Consider the following 24,382-nt stretch of genomic DNA (forward strand, 5'->3'; position numbering starts at 1 on the left):
AATGCACAGATTAGGATGTGCTCACTGATGGGAGCAGCCTTGAGGAAGCCACTGAGGTAGTCACTAACTACATCACCTTCTGTGTGGAAATGATTATCCCCACAAAGACTGTAAAGGTGTTTTCTAACAACAAGCACTGGATCACAAAAGCCCTGAAAAAAACTCTAAACGAGAAGAAAATAGCATTCAACTCAGGAAACAGAATTGAGTCTAAACTCATCCAAAACAGGCTGAATAAAGAAATAAAAGCTGCTAAAAGAGAGTACAAAGAGAGGGTCGAGAAACTTTTTAAGGAAGGCAATGCCAGGGATGCCGTGCAAGGTGTTAAAACACTGGCTGACCTCCCTAATAAGTCAGCATCATTAAATAAAGGGACAAGAGACCCCGTCAATCTGGCAGAGGACCTTGATCAATTCTACTGCAGATTTGACCAGTCTGACTACTCACAGGAGAGGAAGCAGCTAATAGCTGAGCTCACCTCAGTGACACCCACCCAAATTAACCTTAAGCTTCAACAGGTAGAGGTTGAGCTCATGCTAAAGAGGACGAAACCAAACAAAGCACCAGGATCTGACTGGATTTGTGGGCGGCTGCTGAAGTCCTGCTGTAGCCAGCTGGCTGCCGTTTTTTGCCATCTCTTCAACCGTCCCGTCTAAACATTCAATCCCATCACTCTGGAAATCCTCCATCATCTGTCCACTAGCCAAAAACAACAATCCCACATGCAATAATGACTATCTGCCAGAAGCGTTAACATCTCTCGTAAACAAAGGCCTTGAAAGGCTTATTCTTTCCCAGCTTGAGGAGGTCAGTATGCAAGTTGACCCCCTTCAGTTCGCATACAAACATCACAGGGGGGTGGATGATGCTGTTCTGAGGCTGCTGCATGGTGCTTATGCTCATCTCGAGAAGCCCAAGTCATTCACCCGACTGGTGTTTGTGGACTTCTCGAGTGCCTTCAACACGGTGCAACCTCACCTGATGGGACGTAAACTACTTCAGATGGACGTCAACCTGCACCTGATTCTCTGGATCCTCTCTTTCCTGACCGATAGACAAAAGAAGGTCATAGTCAATGGTCACCTCAGCTCATCCAAGTCTGTCTCCACAGAAGCCCCACAGGGCTCTTGTAATCTCACCTGTCTTGTTCACTCTGTACACTGATGACTGTAGGAGCACTAACCCAGTAACATACATTAAATATTCTGATGACACTGTAATCATGGACACTACAAACACACCAGGACAACTACAGTTTGAGTTAAACATTTTTGCGGAGTGGTGCAGGCAGAACAGCCTGGATCTCAACTCCTCTAAAACTAAAGAAGTGGTTGTTGACGAGTAAGCCCACCGTCATCCCCCCTCTCTCAGTCAACAACCAGCTGATAGAGAGAGTTGAGTCATACAAATACCTCGGGACAATAATTGATCACAGACTCACCTTCCAATCAAACACTGAAACAATATTCTCCAAATGTCAGCAGCGTCTCTTCTTCTTGAGGAAGCTTCGCAGACTCCAGGTTCACCAGTCAGTTCTGACAGCTTTTTACAAATGCATAATCACCTTCAACATTTCAGCCTGGTTCGGCTCACTATCCAACATCCATTGCAACCTACTAAACAAAATCATAATGCTGAGCAGTAAAATAATTGGACTGGAGCAGGAAGCACTCATCAACATCTACAACAGAAGGGTAAAACTTGAAGGTACACACATAGCTTCAGATATCACTCACACACTGCACAGCCACTACAGTCTGCTACCTTCAGGACAGAGATACAGGTCACTTGCATTCAGGACTAAGAGAGCCATGTCAAGCTTTGTACCCTTATCCATCCGGCTAATGAACACCTGACGTGTGTTTATGTGTACGTACGTACATGAAGTACATGGCTCATGGATGCCTGTTTTTTTTTATGTATGTATATTTTTGTTTACAAACACACTTTTAAACTTGACCATGGATGCTTTTACTTATTGATTTATTTATTTATCTATCATCTATTTTTAACAATTGTTTTTACCATTTCCTATTCATCACGTATTTAGTGTGCTGGCAAGATTTCTTTTCTTTTGACTATAAATTGATGGTTGACTGTTGGTCTGTCTTGAATGCATGCTGTGTTGCTGGGCATGTGAACTGTATACGCAGTGATGCTCTGCACAAATGAAGTTCCTAACAGATAAATAAAGTTCTTTGAATTGAATTGAATCGAGGCAGGAGGCAGAGCTGCCATCTGACACGCTTCTCTGCGCGTCCACTGGGGCAGTTATCCCCCCAAAACTTTATAGAGACTGTGTCTGTCCCCTGACTACGTCAGTGTATTCACTCCACTTCTACTTGTAGAGGAGTCAATCAGAAAAACCTAATCAAAATTAACAAAACCACTGAATTATCTCAAAAGAATATCAAAATTAGATGTGGACTATTAATAACAGATCTCTGATGCCACAAACTGAATTAGTGAATAAATTGACATCTGACAATTGTATTGACCTGCTCTGTCTCACTGAAACCTGGCTGCTTGATGATGAGTATGTTAGTCTAAATCAGGGGTAGGGAACCATGTGCCATGGAGAGCCGTGTGTATGCAGGTTTTCCTTCCAACCAAACACTTGAACAGGTGATTCCACTGATTAACACTCTTCTGTGGCTGAAGGTGTGTTAATCAGTGGAATCACTTGTTAAAGTGTTTGGTTGGAAGGAAAACCTGCATACACACGGCTCTCCATGGCACATGGTTCCCTACCCCTGGTCTAAATGAATCCACTCCTCCCAGGCTAATTGACACTCATATTCCTCAAGGCTCTGGCTGAGGAGGTGGAGTTGCTGCCAATTTTGACAGAAGTTTAGTAATAAAACCCAAACCCAGAATAAGTTTCAATTTATTTGAAAGCCTGATTCTCAGTTTGTCTCATCCAGCCTGGAAAACACTACAGCCGCTTTTATTTATTATTGTGTACCGCCCTCCTGGTCCTGAATTCTTACCCGATTTCTCAGAGTTTATATCCACTTTAGTTCTCAAAACAGATAAAGTCATTATTGAAGGTGACTTCAATATTCATGTGGACGCTGATAACGACAGTCTGGGTACTGCATTTATATCTCTTCCAGACTCAACTGGTTTCCATCAGTCTGTTCATGAACCTACTCACTGTCACAGCCACATCCTCGACCTGGTCCTAACATATGGAAAGGAAGTTGAACATCTAGTTGTATTTCAACAGAACACGCTTTTATCTGAACATCAATTAATCACTTTTGAATTTGTACCAACTGACTACACTCCACTAAGGAAAACTGTAGTTTCCAGATGTTTGTCTGATCAAGCCGTAGCCAGATTGAAGGAAGCGATTACAGTGGCACTAAATTCAGTGTCATGTGCAATTATAACAGAGGACACTGTTGTCAACCTTAGTCCCTCCCAAACTTATAATTTTATCGATAGTGCAACAGACACCGTATGAAAAACTTTGGACTCAATTGCCCCACTAAAAAAGAAAACTATGAATCCAAGGAAACAAGCATCTTGGTACAATTCCGAAACCAGACAGCTGTAACAAAAAAACTCATAAACTGGAGAGAATATGGCGGTCCTCCAAACTGGAGGAGTCACATATAGTCTGGCAAGATAGCCTTAAAAGCTATAAGAAAGCCCTTTGTTAAACTAGAGCAGCCTACTACTCTGCGCTAATCGAGGAACAAAAGACCAACCCCAAATCAAACCAAACAAATCAGCTGAGTAAACTGGACGCCTGTCTAAAGGAAATAAAACAATGATGATAATTAATTTCCTTTTATCAAACTCTGACAAAACTGAAGTTGTTATGCTGGGCCCAAAACTCCTTACAAACACACTATCTGATGAGATAGGTAGCCTGGATGGCATTACCCTGACTCCCAGCACTACCACGAGGAACCTAGGAGTTCCCTTTGATTAGGATCTGTCCTTTAACTGCCACATAGGCACACATCTAGGACTGCTTTCTTTCATTTACATAACATTGCACTGGCTGATCAGGCATATCCTGTCTCAAACTGATGCAGAAAAACTAGTCTGTGTTTTAGTCACCTCCAGGCTGGATTACTGCTGATTATCAGGATGCACCCATAAGTCCCTAAAGACTCTCCAACTGGTCCAAAACGGTGCTGCCCGTGTGTTGACGAGAATTGGTAGAAGAAACCACGTCTCTCCTGTACTGGCTTCTCTGCATTGGCTCCCTGTCAGATTCAGAATAGAATTTAAAATTCTTCTTCTAACGTACAAAGTCCTCAACAATCAGGCACCTTTGACAGAGCTCATAGTCCCCTGTTATCCAGTTAGAACCCTTCGCTGCCAGGATGAAGAGTTACTTGTGGTTCCTAGAGTTTCTAAAAGTAGAATGGGAGCCAGAGCCTTCAGCTATCAGGCTCCTACGCTCCTGTGGAACTGTCTCCCAGTTTCGGTCCGGGATGCAGACACCCTCTCTACCTTTAAAAGCAGACTTAAGACCTTCCTTTTTGATAAAGCTTATAGTTAGGTCTGCTTAGGTTGGCCCTTAGATATGCTGCTATAGGCTTAGACTGCCGTTGGATCTCCCATGGTACACTGGGCTTCTCTCTTCTCTTTTTCCGCTCAGTCCTCCTGTATGTGTCATACATAAATCATACTCATATGTGTTACTAACTCCTCTTCTTCTCCGGAGCCTTCGGGCTCCCCACATCCCTGATCCCGGGTGCTGCTGGAGGACGCTACAGACCTGAAGAGGCTCAAGCGACCACCCGAAGCACCACCTGCTCACGTCCCTGTCTGTCCATCAGTCTCTTTCCATTTCTCTCCCTCTTGATCTCCGTCCCACTCTTGCCTTCAGTACATGTCTTTCTCCATTATCTGTCTGTCTCTGCCCCGCTCTCCTGCTCTCTTTCCCCCGACCAGTCAAAACAGAAGGCCGTCCCCATTGAGCCTGGGTCTGCTCGACGTTCCTGCCTGTTAAAAGGAAGGTTCAATCGCCGCTGTTGCAGGATGTGCTTGCTCATGGAGAATTGTTGGGTGTAAATTCATTGAAGGAGAGTGGTACTAGACCTGCTCTACCTGTAAAGTGTCATGAGATAACTTTTGTTATGATTTGGCACTATATAAATAAAATTGACTTGACTTTGTATCTACAGTGTAGAAAGTAGTAAAAATAAAGAAAATAACATTGAATGAGAGGGTGTGTCCAAATATTTGACTAGTAGTGTATATACAAAGCAGATTTGCTTCAATCATCTAATCAGAAGACTGGTGAAATTAGTCTATTTCACTCAGTCAGACTAATTTTACCTATCAAATGAGACAGAGTGTTGTAGCCTTCTACTCTTTGAGTTGTATTTCTCTCCAAAACACCTGTCACATATTTTGGCGTGCAGATGCTTTTTAAAAATACCTTTGTGATAATCAAAACACTTCACAATGTTGCCTTATTTTTCCATTCAAACGCACACTCACACACTGATATTAGAGGCTGCCTTGCAAGGCACCAACCTACCCATCAGGAATGCCCGGGAGCACTTCAACCAGTAACTTGTGACTTAACTATTTAGTCAACCTAAATCTTTCAGTTTGTCAACAGAGCCTTAATTGCCAACAGTTTGATTATTTCTCCAAGTCATTTAACAAGCAAAATGTAATCTATGAATTATGATTTCTAATTAATTTGCCTTAGTAGTGACATGTAGGGAAGACGGAAGAGGACCCCGCAGCAAGAAAAGAAAAACTAATTTACTGTAATGTCTGAAAAAGTGTGGGCACCTGTATGGCTGTATATAGTAATTGGAGGTAAATATTTAATCTCAAGACATTTAGACACACAAGCACCAGTTGCATGCATTTCAAAGAAACAAACTTAGTCCAATAAAACATATGGTTAGTAACCAAAGTTACACAGTCTGAGGGAAGTTCATAACAATGGTGGAGGCACAAAGTTCCCTGCACAAACTATTTATTACATCCTACCTGTCCTGTCTTCACATGTGCAAACTTAAAATGTCAACCTCCAGGTACTCTTTCAACTGAAGCCCCGAATAAAGACCTGAAGAAGAAAAAACACAGACAGACAGACACATTACTGTTATTGACTGACTACAGTGATCATAGTCACGAAACACATAAAATTGGATTTTCTCTCAATGATTGCCATCAGAAAGATGGAGCAAAAATGGGACACTTCCAGCACAAGCTACAGCTGGCATTGGAGAGGTGGCATTATGGATCCCACTGCTTTTATTGGTACAAGATGTCTCAGCATTTACACTTAATTAGCCTCATTTTCCATCTATAGTGTGTGTGTGTGTGTGTGTGTGTGTGTGTGTGTGTGTGTGTGTGTGTGTGTGTTGTGTGAGAGAGAGAGTGAGTGAAGCACTGGTACTTAAAATGACTTTAGAGATCATTAATGTGAAAGTTTTTCACCAACCTTTGTTCCCCAGTTATATTTGATGACCCATTTTAGCATTAAATTTTTTATATTAAAAACAATTTTTCCATCTTAACTGTGATATTCAGTACAAGACAAGCCAAATGTCTTGGCCTCCCAATGTACCCCACTATCTATCAATTTTCTAATAGACATAAAGGGGTTAGCTATGGCACTGTTGTATTTAAATCACATCTCAGTCGACCCCTCTCAATTATTTTAATTATAGGTTTACAACTTGTCTGGTAAACCAAACAATCCAACCTTATCATAATATTTCATTATGTTTATATTATCTTGCATACACACCCATTTATATACCTATACACATTTATTTTCTCTCCTTTTACTAATCTTTCTTAATTATTCCCTATTTTATCTTGTGTATTTCATGTAGATGTTGTATTTATGCCTCACATAGAATCTTAGGACTGCGTTTTGATTTCATCCTTGCTGGACTATATTCTTACTTTTGTAATTATATCGTATCTGCCTTCAATAGCAAATGTTGATTGAGGTGAGATCAACTCAATAAGGACCTTTGTATTTTCTAATCTCTCCTCCAATATTTGATAATTAATGTAGTCATTCTGATTATTTGGTTGTATTTTGCTCATAAGGTAGTTTCAAAAATCTTGAGAGGCTGAAATCCCCGATGATCGACTCACTGTTGGACTCTCCTGTACGTCTTTGTTCTGCTGTAGTTGGGACTATGTATGTGATCAACGACATACAACAGGGAATGGGCTAAGTGAACATGAGAAATGGTCCCATTTTATTGTTTTGTCCTCTTGTGGGCTGTAAAATAATAATGGTTGAATTCTCTGTTGCATCACTTATAGGTTTATTGACATAATGCACAAAAATATATTGGAATGGGTTAAATCTTGTGTTTGTTAAGAGTAATATTCCAACTAATTTTTGACAATCCTGGTTCCCATCTTCAGTCTTAGTCGGCAGTGAGCTTGCCCTAAACCATTGCTGTTAAAAAGGAAGTAGCGAAGAGTTCCATTTAGCTCGACATAAATTTGTGCTATCCCATTTATTCAGAGTTCAATAAATCTATCATAGCCTACATTACATGTCTGCAAATCAAGTAGGTGGAAATTCAAAAAGAGAAATAAAACAAAAGCCAACAAAAGATGAATAGTTGAGCCATGTATTATTGCAGAGCCAGACTTAAGTACAACCCTACCACCAAGCCATACAGAGGACCGGACACAAGGTAATGATAACTCAACATTGTGATTCAATGGTAACAAATACTTGAAATGAATTCCTATAAATATGTACACCAAACATGGATATCTGTAATGACTGAGTTAGTTCAAGCATAAATAATAGTTGCTTACTAGTGATGTCAATTACCCACAGTGTGGTGCTCCTGCATCCGTGTTAGACACTTTATTAAAAAATAAATAAAATCATGAACCCCTGCAATCTAGAGTAACTTGGTTCATCTGCCATAGTGGCTAGCAGCCTGTTAGCATATGTCATTCGCACAACCAGCTGTTATGAGTACAGACAATTATAACAACCACACTAGTTAGGTCCAGATGTGTTACACAATTTTTAAAAATCTGTATACAATATATAATTACGCAAGGGCTAAAAGGTGCAGCTATTTCAGTTGCAGGTGTACCCAAAAATCTTTTTAACATTTTACTTGGTTGCACCCATGTAGGTGATATTTGGGAAGTCAAATTGAAAAAACAAAACAAAACATAATATGTTTCAAACAGCAACTGGCAGGGTAGACAGTTGCATTTGAACAAGTATTTGTCTACGGTGGTTATGTATATGCATCTTTAACATGTGCCATATGTGTGATACATTGTGCGTGTGGAAGTGGTAGATACTGTGCTCTGTACTGCTCACATATTCTTCACATGCAAATAAGGGAAACTGTGAAACATCACATCCCGAGGCAGCTCTCATCATAGTGAGTTGGGCTAAAGATCGTTACTCTGACTTTAGAAATGCTGTGGTGCCTGATCCACTTGTTGTTGGGCCTGACAGTGTCAGCTTGTATACACCCAGCATAACTGCAAATAATTTCACCTGTCCCCACCCCTTGGATATGTAATCTGGTAACCTTTTAGCCATGAATGGGAGGGGAAATGGTGCCTGTCTAAAATACAGCCAATTCATACAGGTGTTGTAGGCTATTTAATGTGGCCCAATCTATGTTGGACTTGTTCTTGTGAGTCAGCAGTCACTTTGTTAATATTATACAGAGAATGCAGTCTGCAGAGTTCTTAAAACTTCACTGGTAAAGCAGAGATTTGTCAAGTAAAACCGGGGTTAGAAAATTTTGTATTACGTCAAAATGTCTGTCAGCACACTTACTCTTGCTTGTCCACACTTTCATGATAAGACATCTTCAGGCTAGGTCTCTGAAAGGTATGACGTTTCAAAAAGAACTGACCATGTGGAGTCTAGTTAAACCAGATTCCTTTTCATATCCATATGAATCCATCTCCATAGTATTGCCTTTCACAAAAACTTAGTCCTCATGGTAATCCATCACCCTGTTCTTGAGGCATTTCTGACCATATTAGAAATGGATCTGACAATGGCAATTATTTCTAGTTGGATTTGATTTGCACAAGTTCTGTCCACTAACCTGGAATATGTTGTAGGTACGTTTAAAGAACCAAGCATGAAGATGCCACTCTTTCTGTCAAGAGTACAGAATGCTTCAACAATAGCTAAGCTGCAGGTTGAAACCAGCACATAAACTAGAAACATTCCATCAGGTTAGAACATGAACTGTGAAACAGGTAGGGCTAGTGGGACAAGTAGGACTGGTACTATACCCAGCAGCCTGTCATGAAACAATTATTCTGTCATCTTCAAATGTCTATTGTCACACCATGTGACGTGAAGGGAATTCTCAGACGCCATGTATGGAATCAAATTCTAGTCATGTCAAACAAGCAATGAAACATACACTAAAGAAAATAACCTTACATCACATGTGCAGATGTTAACTGCCGAATACCTTTTTCTTAATCCTCGTGCGCAAATTTGAACCAGTAACCCTTTGGTTGATGGGCAACCACACTGATAACTATTATGGTTATTGGTGATTGTTTTATGGAAATTTGATGATTGGAATCTATCTCCTGGGACACACATCCTGCATCAGATGCCTGTCTTATTCCTTTTTTGGCACCCATTAAAACCGATTACAGCCGTCACCCTGTAAGTGGAGATGCATGATGGATGTGCTTCTGCTGTGAGCAAATTTTTTGCTCAAGGGGCTCACAGATTTTTTTTCGTGAGATGCTGCTTAAATAGACAGAGAAATAAACCATTTTCAGTCATATTGAAATATCAGCAACATTCATAGCAGATTCAACATTTCTGTTGTCTTTCAAAATAAAAGCTCTCGCAAGCAAGTTTGCTTTAAGAATTTACTCATTTAAAGTTATACTATATTTTAACTAGTTCTGGGTTCCAATAATGATGAAATTATACAGTCAAACTTGGGACCTAGGGGAGTCAGGTTATTTCATATTAAATGTATTAGAGATAGCCCAACAACACCTGGAGAACTCTCTCTCTCTCTTTTTTACACATTCAGGTACATGGAATTCATGTCCAAATTCAAGGGTCCAACAAAATTAAATGCATCATATGACGTGAAAAACTTTCATATTACTGAGAATTATGAGAGAAATGCAAAATTACAATTTATACTGCATGTTAAGGTAATTTGTAATTTTATTATGTCATGTCATATATTATGTGTTATAACAAAATAATGACAATTAAATAGTCTTAAATAGATTTGTGAGAAAAACTTTCAAAACTATAATAACAAGATAGATTCATAAGCAAAGCTTTTTACACTGCAATCATTTTTTGACTTCAAGTAAAATTAATTCCTTTGTTTGCCTCTTGTTTATAACAACCTCAATAAAAGGTGGCTGAAAAATATTGTCACCCACATAAAAACTAGATAAATGCTCACCAGCCACTTAATTAGCTTCACCTGTTCAACTATCTAATCAGCCAGTCACGTGGCAGCTACTCTATGCATTCATGTATGTAGACAGTCAAGAAATCTGTTGAAATTCAAACTGAGCATCAGATGGGGAGGAAAGATGATTAAAGTGACTTTAAAAGTAGAACAGTTATCTGTGCAAGATAGGCTGGTTTGAGTATTTCACACACTGTATATCTACTGGGATTGCCGCACAAAACAATCTCTGGCATTTACAGACAATGGTCTGAAAAAGAGGGAAATATCCAGTGAGCAGCAGTTCTCTGGAAGAAAAATGTCTTGTTGATGGCATAGTCAGAGGAGAATGGCCACACTGATTCAATTTGATAGAAAGGCAACAGGAACTCAAATAACCACTCATTACAAGCAAGGAATGCAGAAGAGCATCTCTGAAAGGACCTCATGTTGAAACTTGAAGCAAATGGGCTACAGCAGTAAATGACAACCCCCAGGTGCCACCCCTGTCAACTAAGAACAGGAAATTGAGGCTACAATTTGAATGGGCTAAACCAAATTGGAAAATAGAACATTCAAAAAATGTTGCCAGGTCAGACGAGTCTCAATTTCTGCTACAACATCTGGATGGTAGGGTCCCAATTTAGCATAGACATCATGAAAGCATGGAGCCATCCTGGTTTTTATTAACAGTTCAGGCTGATGGTGGTATAATGTAGTAGGGGACTTTTTCATGGCACACTTTGGACACTTAAATACCAATTGAGCATTGTGTAAGTGCTATGGCCTACCTTGGTAGTGTTGCTGATCATGGCTATTGCTTTATGACCACAGTGTCTGATGGGTATTTCCACTGGCATAATAGGACATATCACAAAGCTCAAATCACCTCTAACAAGACAATAACTTCACTTGACTCAAATGGCCTCCACAGTAACCAGATCCCAATCCGATACAGCACCGTTGGGTTGCTATAGAATGGGAAATCACAACTGTGTGATGCCATGATGAAAATATGGACCAAAATCTCGAGGGAATATTTCTAGCACATTGCTCAATCTATGGCATTAAGGCTGTTCTAAGCAAAAAAATGGGGTCTAACCCAGTGCTTGCAATGAGTACCTAATAAGGTGGTCAGTGACTGTATATAAAAAAAGGAACAAGATTCATTTGATTCCAGGTGATGCAATACCACTGGGTGGGCACTGGACTGTATATGTATTACCAAGCTAAAAAAGATTGCAAGGAGGAAGAGAGGAAGGCCTGTCACAAAAACCTTTTTGTTAGTCAATATATCATCCGTGAAATGCTCTTGATTAATGATATTATCAACACAAATATTCCACTGTTACGATGATAATATAATATCATAATGATGCAAGTGCACAATTATCTAAATACTTTGACTGGATGGGTCCATTCAGGAGATATGTAGTGTTTCTTTTTTCCCTGTAACTTCTTACCGGGGGAGTATTGGATGTTCGTTATTACACTTGTAAGTAAGACATGATTTGAGACTATTGACATACTGCTAGCAAAACAAGCTAACCTTAGCATGCTAGCTATATGTGAATTACCAGGCTGAGGGAAGCGACAGGATATTACTATCTCTGCTACTTGTACAGAGCAATATCGTTACATTCCATCAATTTCTGAGTGATGTCTTCAGCCCTCAGCTAGTCAGGAAATATTCTGTAACTTTAACCAGGAGACGAGAAAAGGCTGCTGCTCAGGTTTTATCTGCTGGTTGGTTTGATGGTACACAATAAAATTGTGGGTGAGGAGGCATTGAACTGTTCAGTTCACCAATGGAAAGAGAACCCATTCCCTATCAATTAAAGGGGCCTATGTGAGCCAAACCTACTTGACAGATGACTAATATTTGAGAGTGTAATGCTATTATGTCATCTCATTTACTTTGAATAGGTAAGCATATCAGTTGAAGGTGAAATACTGTACCAAGTAGGATGTATTGAACCTCTGGGGCTGCAGCTTTAATGTAGGATTGGCTTCATCAGTGGGCGTGGCCTATGATGCCAAATAAGGCCACATTTCAATTTAATGCTTCTGTTTTGTCGGCGAGCCATGAACAGCTTGTTTCAGCTGCAGTGCGGTAGATGTGTACGCTAAACACACTCTCACACACACACACACACACACACACACACACACACACACACACACTGCCCTGCATCTCAGCTAACACAACTCTCGTTGCTGAACTACTGTATGACTTAAGTAACAACCTCCATCAAATTTTATGCATCAAGTGACATTCAGTAAACAACTACTTTAGATAGTCTGTTGAGCAACACCAACAAGCCTTGCAACAAGCTCACTCGAGTCTACAGTGGAGGAAATAAGTATTTGATCCCCCGCTGATTTTGAAATTTTGCACACTGACATAGTAATGAACAGCCTATGATTTTTATGGTAGCTTTATTTTAACAGCGAGAGATCAATGGCACTGCAACTTCTCCAGCATGGACAAGACCAAGGAGCTATCTAAAGATGTCAGGGACAAAATTGTTGACCTGCACAAGGCTGGAATGGGCTACAAAACCATAAGTAAGAAGCTGGATGAGAAAGTGACAACTGTTGGTGCAATTATTAGGAAGTGGAAGAAGCACAACATGACTGTCGGCCGACCTTGGCCTGGGGCTCTACTTAAGATATCACCTGGTAGGGTATCAATGATCATGTAAAAGATTAGAGATCAGCCTACAACTTCACAGGAGGAGCTTGTTAATGATCTCAAGGGACCTGGGAACACAGTCACCAAGAAAATCATTGGTAACACACGAAGACACAGTGGATTAAAATCCTGCAGTGTGCGCAAGAACCCTCTGCTCAAGAAGGTAGACTTACAGGCCCGTCTAAAGTTTGCCAATGAACACGTTAAGGACTCAGAGACTGACTGGGAGAAGGTGCTGAGGTCAAATGAGACCAAAATTGAGCTCTTTGGCCTCAACTCAATTTGTCATGTTTGGAGGAAGAGAAATGCAGATTAACACCAAGAACACCATTCCCACCGTCAAGCATGGATGTGGAAACATTATGCTCTGGGGGTGTTTCTCTTCTAAGGGGACAGGGCGACTTCAACACATCACTGGGATGATGGACGGGGCCATGTATCGTAAAGTCTTGGGTGACAACCTCCTTTCCTCCACCAGGACACTGAAAATGGGTCTGTGGAGGGAGCTGAAGCTTCGAGTTGCCAAACCCCAGTCTCAAAACCTGCAGGATTTGGAGGTGATCTGCAAAGAGGAGTGGACCAAAATTCTTCCTGGTATGTGTGCACCTAGTAAGCAAGTACAAGAAACGTCTGACTGCTGTGCTATCCAACAAGGGTTTTGCCACCAAGCATTAAATCATGTTTTGCTAGGGGGTTCAAAATTTCTTTTATTATCTAAATTAATTTATATCATTCGTTTTATGCAATTTTCCGGATTTTCTTTTTGATATTCTTTCCCTAACTGTTTAAAATAAAGCTACCATAAAAATCATAGACTGTTCATTTCTTTGTCAGTGTGCAAACTTTCAAAATCAGTGAGGGATCAAATACTTATTTTCCACCACTATAAATGGAGAAAAAGATCCATATTTAGCTGAATTACAAAAAACTAAAGCTTCTCTCTCATTGTCACAACTTTCCCCAATGACAGCTGTGGATTCCAAATCCAATTTTTAACTGGCCCTTGGCCATAGGGACACTATTCATTTCCAGCCTTGCAATCCGATGATGGTTTTGTCATCTTCCTAGTGCCTGTTGAGCCCTTGTGTGGGCCACACATAGCACAATATTTATTACAGACAAGAGCTGTTTTTGCAGACTGTATGAACTAATGACTCTCATTCCCCTGTTCTTGTGAAATAGTTGCAGATAAACAAAAGAGCTGATGTCACCATTTCGTTTTCTAGTGTCCATGCATGTAACATGTCTCTGACTGCAGACCCCCACTGACTTGTACAGGTACACAGTGCATCAGGCCTTAAGTATAATAAAAGTCTTCAACAGGGATGATACAACAGCATTATGTATAAGTGATTGACACTTCAATAGCAATAAAATCGTTGCTTAATTTTCAGATCATCATGGAAGCACAGGACAAATGTTATTAGGTTGAGTGACCCCCTCAGTCTATATAAGTTGGTTCAATACACTAGGTTGGCTAATGAGAGAGCTGTTAACACATTTGAAACTGGTCTGGGGTGTGGTGAGAGGGGTGTATTCAGACCATCTCCCAGTTCCCCCAGAATGGACAGGATCATGACCTCTCCTGAATTCTGACAAGCTCTATTAAAACATGGTCAAATTTAATGACAGCAAATCGCCTATCTTTAAAAAAGAAAGATGACACTCATCAGCATTTTCTCTGTGGAGGTGAATGAAGCTTATATGCATTGTTGTCAACCATCCCTATGAATGAATTTGAAAGATGAAAGACTTTAAAACAGTCATATTATTTTCGTGTTTCTTCATTTTTCTGACACAAAAGGTGGATAAACAATAACAAAACCCCTCTTACAAACACAGGAATGCTATGCCAGGGATTAATATACCTTGGACAACACTTCTGCTGGCCAAGAGAGGAGTCATCGACCCCGAACATCCTGCCTACAGCTCTGACGTCTGATGTCACCCCTGACTTACCATTCCAATCATGAAAACGAGCAGATCCCAAACAGCTGACATGCAGACACAGTAAGGGGCCCACAGATAATCTAAAACACCTGTCATAACATCACCACATGTGACTTTACCACTACAGCCAGCAGTGTGTCGTGGATTCCTGACAGCATGCTTACTTCACAGCTAAATTAACTCAGAGACGTTACAGCAACAAGCGCACAAGTGCACTACGGCTAATGATAGCATTGCTAATGCCAGGTAACAGTGGCTCAGGGTAACAATCCGACTTTAATATAAACCTCTGACCCAACCCTTTGCTATTACACGACTTATTCCCACAATGATCCTGGCGCATATCTCAGAGCTGTAAACCGGGTGACAGTGAACTTAACAGGGACCTGCAGTGGCGTCTCAGCTAGCGGCTGAGGATGCAGGGCTACTCACAGCACTCCGCAGCTAAAACGGCCTTCCATTTGGAGACAGTGTCATAAAATATGGGATCTGTCAGTATATTAAGATTTACCCGCACTTGATTTTGCACGCCACCAATCCGGCCAGGATAAGGGATGGAAAAGCGTCAGCCTTTTAAGTATAAACTGAAGTTCTGCGCGTCGTTACTCATTCCGCCATCTTGGTTCTTCAGGAACACTGGACTAATCCAAATCCGGCAACCCGGGGGATGGATTTCAATGTAACACCTCGAATGATTCATTTTGAAGTTGTTTTGCACCGGCTAAAGACAACAGAAATACATTGTCTTTTCCATGGAGACAGAGCTTTGATATTGGTTCCATTGATAGTACCCCCTTCTTATAACTCCTATTATTTATAGTTAAGTTTATAGTTAAGATTTCAGTTTGTTTTTCAATTGAATTGTTCATGTTATAGGTCACATTCAAGGTGGAAAAAGTTCTGAAATGATTTATCTTGGTCTCATTTATTTTTTTACATCACAAAAACCTGGCATTTTAATAGGGGTGTGTAGACCTTTTCTATCCACTGTATGTCTTTCCCCATAATATTTCTCATCACACAGGAAAATTGACAAAAATGCCCTATGTTATAGAAATTAAAAAAAATATTTCTGGATCTGCCCCAAAATGGAATGGGTTCCTCCTTCGGTCAGACTCTGCTCCTCCACCAAGTTTCATAATCATGGGCCGTGGCTGTGTTGTCCTGCTGACAGACACCCCCCATCCATCCCACACACACACACACGGATGGATGGACAGGCAGACAGACAGGTTACCTCCCAGTGGGTGTGAACACTGGGCATTTATCATATTCATATTAAATGAAGACATTAAAATAATTATTTGTGGGTGTTCAATCAAATCAAACTTATTCAGTCTATACATCACTTGTGTTTTCATTCATTGATTTTTGTACCTCACTCCAAAATTTAACTCTTTATATTTTTGCTATGTCCATTCATAAATAGAGTTATTGACAATAACCATTATTTTTAAGAACAAATCATGAATAGTCTGGTAACAATACCTATACTTGCCTTCATAAAATGCGGCATGGTGGTGCAGTGGTTAGCACTGTCGCCTCACAAGAAGGTTCAGGCTCAAACATGGGATCTTTCTGTGTGGAGTCTCCATGTTCTCCCTGTGCCTGCCTGGGTTCTCTACGGGTACTCCGGCTTCCTCATACAGTCCAAGACATAGACTAATTGGATACTCTAAATTGACCGCAGGTATGACTGTGAGTGTGAATGGTTGTCTGTCTATATGAATTGGCTCTGAGATGGACTGGTGACCTGTCCAGGGTGAACACCACCTCTTGGCCAAAAACCGCTGGGATAGGCTCCAGCCCCCCTGCGACCCTTAACAGGATAAGCAGAAGAAAATGGATGGATGGATGGATGGATCCTTAATAAACACAGAATCTGTGCATGAACACACTCCAACAGTAGGTGGCAGTGTTGAGTTATGTGAGCCAGATACTGTATATCTCTATATACGGCTCTATTACAGACTCTCCTCCCTGCAGCCGTATATGGGACAAAACACACAATGACCGAATTCTCAGTTGAACTTGACTGACACCACTGTTTGACCATTTTGGTCAAATGTTCCAGATATATTGTCATAATATCACTGTAAATCATTTTGGCAAAGATAAATGTCTAGCACATAGTCATTATCTTGAGACATTATGTCATATGTATGACAACATTATGTCTCAGAGCTGGTTCACAAACAGAGAACACAGGTCTGGGCCCAAACCCCCTGCATGATTGTTCAAGGAGGGGAATGTTCTTTACACATTCTCATAATTATCAAGTGAGGGGTCACTGGTATTACCATTAATAAACACACCAGTGTATGCAATTAATGGAAGAGGTATGCAGTCCCTTTATTTGAGTAAAGGTAGAAATACCCAGAAACAGTTGTACTCCAGTGAAGGTTAACGTCCCTATTCAAAACTGTACTGAAGTAAAAGTGGAGAAGTATTTCATATCGAGTTTACCTGGGTATCAAAAGTAAAAGCCCATATTCAACATGTTTGTGTATTCCAGTGCTTAGAACCCTTTAATCCTCACCAATTAAGGTTATGTTGTGCTCCATTTACTGGAGCCTATCCCAGCGGCTACGGGCGAGAGGACGGGTTCACCCTGGACAGGTCGCCAGTCCATCGCAGGGCCAACATACAGAGACGAACAACCATTCACACTCACATTCACACCTACGGTCAATTTAGAGTTTCAATCAGCCTCGTCCCCAAATTGCATGTCTTTGGACAGTGGAGGAAGCCGGAGTACCCAGAGAGAACCCAGGCAGGCACGGGGAGAACATGCAAACTCCACATAGAAAGATCCTGTGGCCGAGCCAGGACTCGAACCTGGAACCTTCCTGCTGTGAGGCGACAGTGCTACCCACTGCACCACCGTGCAGCCCCCCCCTCATTCCACACATGGGAATTATGTTTAAAAAAATAGTGTCATTAAAATAACAGTTGGAACAGTGAGAACACACTCTCACAAATACATTTACTGTACATGCCTCACGTCACTAGTATGGCACCTTCTAAGAGCATGTGGAATGTGAAGGTCTAACAACAAAATTAAGAGTGGTAGACAACCCAATTAATAAAGGATCATTACACTAAGTATATCAATAGAAAAGAATAAGCTTAATAGATTGCCCACATGGGAACGAGTTCCAGGGTGGCAGAGTTGTGCAGTGGTCAGCACTGTGGCCTCGCAGCAAGAAGGTTCTGGGTTGGAGCCCTGGCATCTTTCTGCGTGGAGTTTTCATTTTCTCCCTGTGCCTGCGACTCATTAGGTACTCTGGCTTCCTCTCTCACAGTCCAAAGACATGCAAATGGGGACTATGCTAATTGGATACTCTAAATTAAGCTCAGACCTAAATTGACTGTAGGCGTGGCTGTGTGTGAATGGTTGTCTGTCTATATATGTTGGCCCTGTGATGTACTGGTGTACACCCATCCAGGGTGAACCCCGCCTCTTGTATGAATGCTGCTGGGATAGGCTCCAGCCCCCCCCCCCCCCCTTAATAGGATAAGTGGAAGAAAATGGATGGATGGATGGTGCAGGCTTGCTGGTTCTAGTATTAGTTTAGTAATAAATTATTGCAGTGCGTCCTTGTGGTCAGTACAGAGGGCAGCAGCCAGCCTTAGGGGCATAAGCTGGCATGACCTCTTTACGAAATCATGAACAAATCCCACCATTGTTTTCAATTATCTTTATTACGTAAACTCTACACTTTTAGTATTGCTTTTTTAAATTCTTTTCACTCTAAATTAAAACATATTGCAATCACCATATATAGAACTTTTGAATCCAGCTACAGGTTTTGAGAAATACAAAAATATCACAGTACATTTTCTACTAAGTCACCTTTACTTGTAAAGTCCAGAGCCAATCAGAGGTGTGGCTTCCCAACCACAGCAGCAACCGGACAGAGATGGACCGTCACTCGTGCACCATGGTCTATGAGCTGAGCACACAAGAGGATGGGCAACTAGAACACATTCAGGATTGCTGACAGACCTGGACGAGTGTTAAGACCCCAAATCTTACAGAATTGGTTCTGTTAATCACACCTGTTCTTGAGTTTTGGTCTTCAAACTGATACGTTATTAGCTTAATCAGCAGTTGAGAGCAGAAATGAAATGAAATTCTGAAATTAATTCACTGGGATATTTTCGGCTTGAGTAACTTTGAGAGCACGAGTCGCAGTTACAGTCTCATTGGGAGAGTGGTTATTGTACTGAGGCTGTGTGAAACACTTTCCATGATGGACCAGTTAACATAAACACACCAAGCTAACTCCACACAACTTACTGCCAACTCTTTTAAGTCTTGTCAAACTGGAACCAACAGTAAAAGTTTATTTTGGATGGTGGCTGTGATGGTTTTATGACCTGTGGAGGAAAAACAACTAATGTTTGGTGCATCAGAGGGAAATAAGATACTGCACCACAATTCAAACAAGTGCATTTTGTGAATTTATATATAGAAAAAACTTTAGACACAAACATGTTTAACTGACTAGTATATTTGATTAACTTCACCACGTTTGGTAAAACATCCCTGAGCTGGTTTGATGGGATCGTCCAGGACATGACAGTGTGAACTGGGATGTTCCTTGTCAGCTCAGCACGTCTGTGATTCGCTTCAACAGTAGGACTCAGTGTGACACTAATGTGTTCAATAACTGAAGGCAGCAAGCTCTTGACTTGTTTGTTCTTGGATCTCTTGATGTCAACCTGTTAGTCTTGCTGAATGTTTTTCAATGAAATGTTTTGCTAAAAACATTTTGAAACTGGTGAAAAAAATGTCTTGATTCCCTCAAAGGACATGAGCACCAAAACTCTGTTGTACAATAATATTTCTGGTGGTCATCAAGGCTGGCATGCACACACACAGACACCCTTGTGATGAGTCAAACCACTCTTACTGCTGAGCAGCAGTGACGCAGGGGGAGTCCTGGGGGCCAGCTGTGGTCAGTTGGCATCTGCTTAGCTCTGGACTGTCCATGTCACTCCGAAAGTTGGCTGAAATGTCAATATGGATCCCAAACAACAACAGCACCTCTAACATCCTAACATTCTCATCCCATTCTGCTCTCCATACATGTCATATTGTCATATTTGTTCTATACAAAGTATAAAAAAGATTTACTGAAGAATCCTCACCCGTACTGATAGTATATTGTCATATTAAACTCCCACACTGCTAAGATTCAGATCCATAGTGTGACGTGCTTGGTGAGATCACTTGCCACTGTGGACAGGAATGCTGCAGCAGGAAATTCACTCACGCAGTGGTTTCATTCAAAACAACCAAAGAAAATGAGAGATACCCCTCCAATGTCTTCAGTTCAGGGGAAGTAGAAGAGATGAGTTAGATGACAAAAGGACAGTGTACACTTTAAACACATATACACAAGATGAAATGGGAGTTGGAGGAGTCAGGAGAGCAATGTCCTCCAGGTGGACAAACACATTTAAAAAGAAAGTCTCCATGGGTCATGGGGAGCTGATTGTACTGCCTGTGTGCTCTGTTACAAGGGAGCAGGACCCCTGACAGAAGGAGACAGCAGGAGCGTGGCAAGCCCAGTGCAGTGGCAGTAGAGACGCTAGAGGTGGAGGGGAGGCCCAAGTCCCCATGTTCATGGGGAGAAAGTTGCCATCTCCAGGGAGATTCGTTGCCATAGCTCCTTGGTCTGCTTGCCTCTCTTCAGGTTCTGCAGCACATCGTTAAACTGCATCATCCCCACAGGCGTCAGGCAGAAAGCCCCACGAGCACTGCGGATGATGTTGACGAAGTCATCGTAGTCAGCCGGCGTCAAGTGGATGAGCCGGTGGTGGATGTACTACAAAGCGAGAAGAGAGAATGGGATGATTAATCTGCCCATATGTTTTACGAGCAACTGAGCTCAGACCTCTTCCAACACATATTGCTTTGTACACCTATAGTTTATGAGCAGCCACCGCAAACATTATTACTTACTTGATAATATGGAGGTTGTCATCAGACAAGTTGGAACTCTACATTCAAATTAACTCTTTCCCTGCCAATGTTATGTCCATTTTCACTTCACACAAAATTTTTTGTCTTATGATTATGAAAAAAAATCAGAAGAACAAAACCTCTATTTTCATGAAAAAGTTCTTCCAGTTTTTAATCAGGTCTTGAATGAGTGTTTGTTTTTGGGACAAAAGCTGAAAAAACACTTTTTCACACCCTCTGATTGCACGACAGTGATTATACTCTAATCAATGGAGTGCAAGTGTTGTAATGCAAATGACAAAAAATTGCCATCAAGCTAGTTGAAGTGATGATTAACCTGTGACTTTCACATTTCAGCTGCCCATGAACCTGCATTTGCCACTTCATAATTAAAGTTTAAAATATAATGAAATGTGACATTTAATTTAAAAATTTTTTGCATAACATCTGAGGTTGATTTTTTTGTGTACACAAGACATGACTTTGCAGGAACATCAGCTGAGCATCTGGTTGTTCTCTGATATTTAGGTAAAGTTAGCAACTGATGGAGAAGTACTTACCAGTAGTACTAGCACAGTACCAATGTCTGGATGAACGTGTAAGACATCAGACTCCCAATAGTCACTGAATAGTCACTAATTTCACAGCTTATTATGGAGCACATGTGCGAAGTTGTTTGTAGTCTCAACCCTTGCAAAGATGTTATTAGTTGATGGTCTGTCTGCGAATGTTGTGTCGACCTTTGTGGGCACTTAGATAACTCCGACTGATAAAGAACAAACTGATTATGTACCATTTGATGATTATGTGTTGTTCAAGCCTGTACTAATGAGACTTCAATGAAAGTTGCAGTACTTGTCAGTGAAAGTTGGACTCAATCAGAAGGTTCATAGTTAATGACTGCAGTGTGGACATGAGGAGTGGTACCTGCAGGTAAGCCTGCTGGCAACGCTGGACAAGCTGGTGAAAGGCAGGTGTTCGAATATGGGCGTGAATGTGGGCAGGATTCAGCCTCTGAAGAGCCTCCATGATGATCTCTTGCAGCACAAATGGACTGAGGACGCCTTTAGCTGCTCCGACACAGAACTGATACACGTAGTTCACTCCTGACACATGAGCATTTAATATGAGAGGAAAGTGAGAGGAATGATTAAGGAAGGTGGCCAAAAACTGATTTGAGTGTGAATTCATATTGAAATGAATGAATGAGACAGCAGTAGTTTGAAAACTTCAATTCCTTTGTGCTTACCTTATACATCCCCTTCAAGTTCTACAGACTAAGACATCCATGAGGTACAGAACCTGGCCCAGTGTCATGTCAGTGAATTGTGTGCTAGTTGTTCTGTTTGTACAAGGACTAAGTTATCATGAACATACAAGGACTAAGTTATCATGAACAGTGGTGTGTTCTCCATGAATCAACTGCCATCACATGCTTACCAAGCCTCGCTGCCAGTCCCAGTAGCCATTTGACATCCTCAGTGTAGGGTGGACTCCGGGAGAAGTTGTTGGGGTGATCATTGTGAGCTCTTCTTCCTAGCATCTCCAGCGCTAGCATGCCTGAAAACAACGAAAGGACAAACAGTATGGTTCATATGTCTCATGAAGGCAGCACGTGGTGCAGTGGTCAGCACTGTCACCTCACAGCAAGAAGGTTCTGGATTCCAGTCCCGGCTTGGGCACAGGATCTATGTGTGGAGTCTGCATGTTCTCCCTGTTCCTGTGAGGGTTCTTTCCAGGTACCTTGGCTTCTTCCCACAGTCCAAAGACATCAAGAGGGGACGAGGCTGATTGATACTCTAAATTGACTGTAGGTGTGACTGTGAGTGTGAATGGTTGTCTGTCTCTGTATGTTGGCCCTGCGATGGACTGGTGACCTGTCCAGGGTGAACCCCACCTCTCACCCATAGCTGCTGCGATAGGCTCCAGCCCCGACCCTTAACAGGAATAAGCGGAAGAAAATGGATGGATGGATGGCTGTTTCATGAAGTTACAGCTCTATATGACACTCAGTTTCCACACACACTTACTTTCCAGTCAAAGCAGATGACCATTCCCATTGAGCTTGTATCTGCTCGACATTCATGCATAATTAAAAGGATGGCTTTGGCACCACTGTCTCAAGATGTGCTTGTTCATGGAGAATTGTTAGGTGTAAATTAATTGAAAAAGTGTGGCACTGGACCTGCTCCACTTGTCAAGTGCCATGAGATAACTTTGTAGTGATTGGGCACTATACAAATAAAATTGGCTTGACTTGACTTAATGAGTAGAAAATGACTCCTCACCAACTCTGTAGGCAGAATGCAGGTAGTGCAGGCCCTGTTGGCTGATTGGCTGGCTATGCTGCTCATCCTCTGCTGAGAAAGGAGTGCTGACCAATGAGCTGGTTTGGGAAGAGAGCGAGGGCAGAGAGGCTCCCTGGATAGCCTGGATGGTGGGCCCAGAGTGGACGCTGCCCACTGGAAAACAGACAGTTACAGCAGACTGTTTAGCCTCAAAAATAAACCAGTGGAGCCAATAAACAGAAGGTTTCATCCTTTAGAGGGCAGTCCCTCTGCATATTTGTAGAAACTTAAAGGTCAAGATGTGGGCCTGAATCAATCACTGGTTTTTAAACTCAAAGCAGGGTTTGGGGATGAGTAAGTCTGACCTGCTACAGTGGTGCTGAGTGGCAGGCCGGTCTCTGTGTGGTAGGGATGGACGGCAATCTGAGTCATGGACGGTACAGGGACACCAGGGAAGGTGACAGCAGTTGCGGCCATGGGCGGCTGGGGGCCAGCTGCCACTGAGAATGGATACTGAGCCCCAATGAAAGCTGGGTGCATTCCCTGAGAGGACACATGCACACGCACACACGCGCACACACACACACACACCATCCTGAGTGAAGCAGTAGGAGCTTTCATCCATTTGTATCTTGTGGTGTTTTATCAGGTGACGCGTCCCCAAAGTGGAAATATTGAGAGCTTTTTTGCCAGCTTGCTGTGATGTGTTTGCAAAATCCACATTTCATTTCAATTACTCGGTGACTAGCAGATAATAGAGTACATAAATGTGTATCGGAACTTAAGAGAAAACCCTAATAAGTCGGATGACAGAAGAGTTGGACTCAATAGGGAAGAGCTGTTTCCCTGTCAGTATCTATTTTCCTGAGCATATAATGGAGGAATAGAATGGAACTTGGACAAAGATAATTTGGAACTGAAATTCCGACAATTTTAACTGGTCTGTGCCCATTTTTGGTTGAGGGGGCTTTTGATGTACCAACTGTTACATAAGTTCATCTGCCTCTCAGCTCTGACACACAATGAGCTGAAATAAAACAAATGAACATCAAACAGGTAAATTGAATAGATCAAC

The 24,382-nt window shown here is 41.5% G+C and overlaps 2 protein-coding genes across 8 annotated transcripts in view; both read right to left on the reverse strand.

Annotated features, from left to right (window-relative positions):
- Positions 1–15,697, reverse strand: part of ndst2a (N-deacetylase/N-sulfotransferase (heparan glucosaminyl) 2a) — a 38,739-nt gene extending 23,042 nt beyond the window's left edge. Inside the window, exons 1-2 of one of the 4 annotated variants that reach the window (XM_086180013.1) lie at positions 15,563–15,696; positions 5,977–6,052 (exon numbers count right to left, since the gene is read on the reverse strand). The gene's annotated coding sequence lies outside the window, so the exon portion shown is untranslated. Of the gene's footprint in view, positions 1–5,976; positions 6,053–15,556 lie in introns of all 4 variants that reach the window. The other 3 variants (XM_086180011.1, XM_086180016.1, XM_086180015.1) reach the window with 3 other exon arrangements.
- A 3,023-nt stretch (positions 15,698–18,720) lies between these two features.
- zswim8 (zinc finger, SWIM-type containing 8) overlaps positions 18,721–24,382 on the reverse strand; it is a 46,367-nt gene continuing 40,705 nt past the window's right edge. For all 4 annotated transcript variants that reach the window (XM_086180010.1, XM_086180009.1, XM_086180008.1 and 1 more), the window contains 5 exons: positions 23,673–23,850; positions 23,308–23,481; positions 22,460–22,579; positions 21,947–22,125; positions 18,721–20,882 (listed from right to left, as the gene is read on the reverse strand). In XM_086180010.1, the coding sequence (XP_086036136.1) occupies positions 20,679–20,882; positions 21,947–22,125; positions 22,460–22,579; positions 23,308–23,481; positions 23,673–23,850 (855 nt within the window). In that variant the 3' untranslated portion in view covers positions 18,721–20,678. The remainder of the gene's footprint in view (positions 20,883–21,946; positions 22,126–22,459; positions 22,580–23,307; positions 23,482–23,672; positions 23,851–24,382) is intronic.

The sequence above is a fragment of the Aulostomus chinensis genome, chromosome 16 (genome assembly GCF_037954235.1).
Source record: "Aulostomus chinensis isolate RoL2024-O1b breed Wild chromosome 16, RoL_Achi_v1.0, whole genome shotgun sequence".
NCBI classification, from domain to species: Eukaryota; Metazoa; Chordata; class Actinopteri; order Syngnathiformes; family Aulostomidae; genus Aulostomus; species Aulostomus chinensis.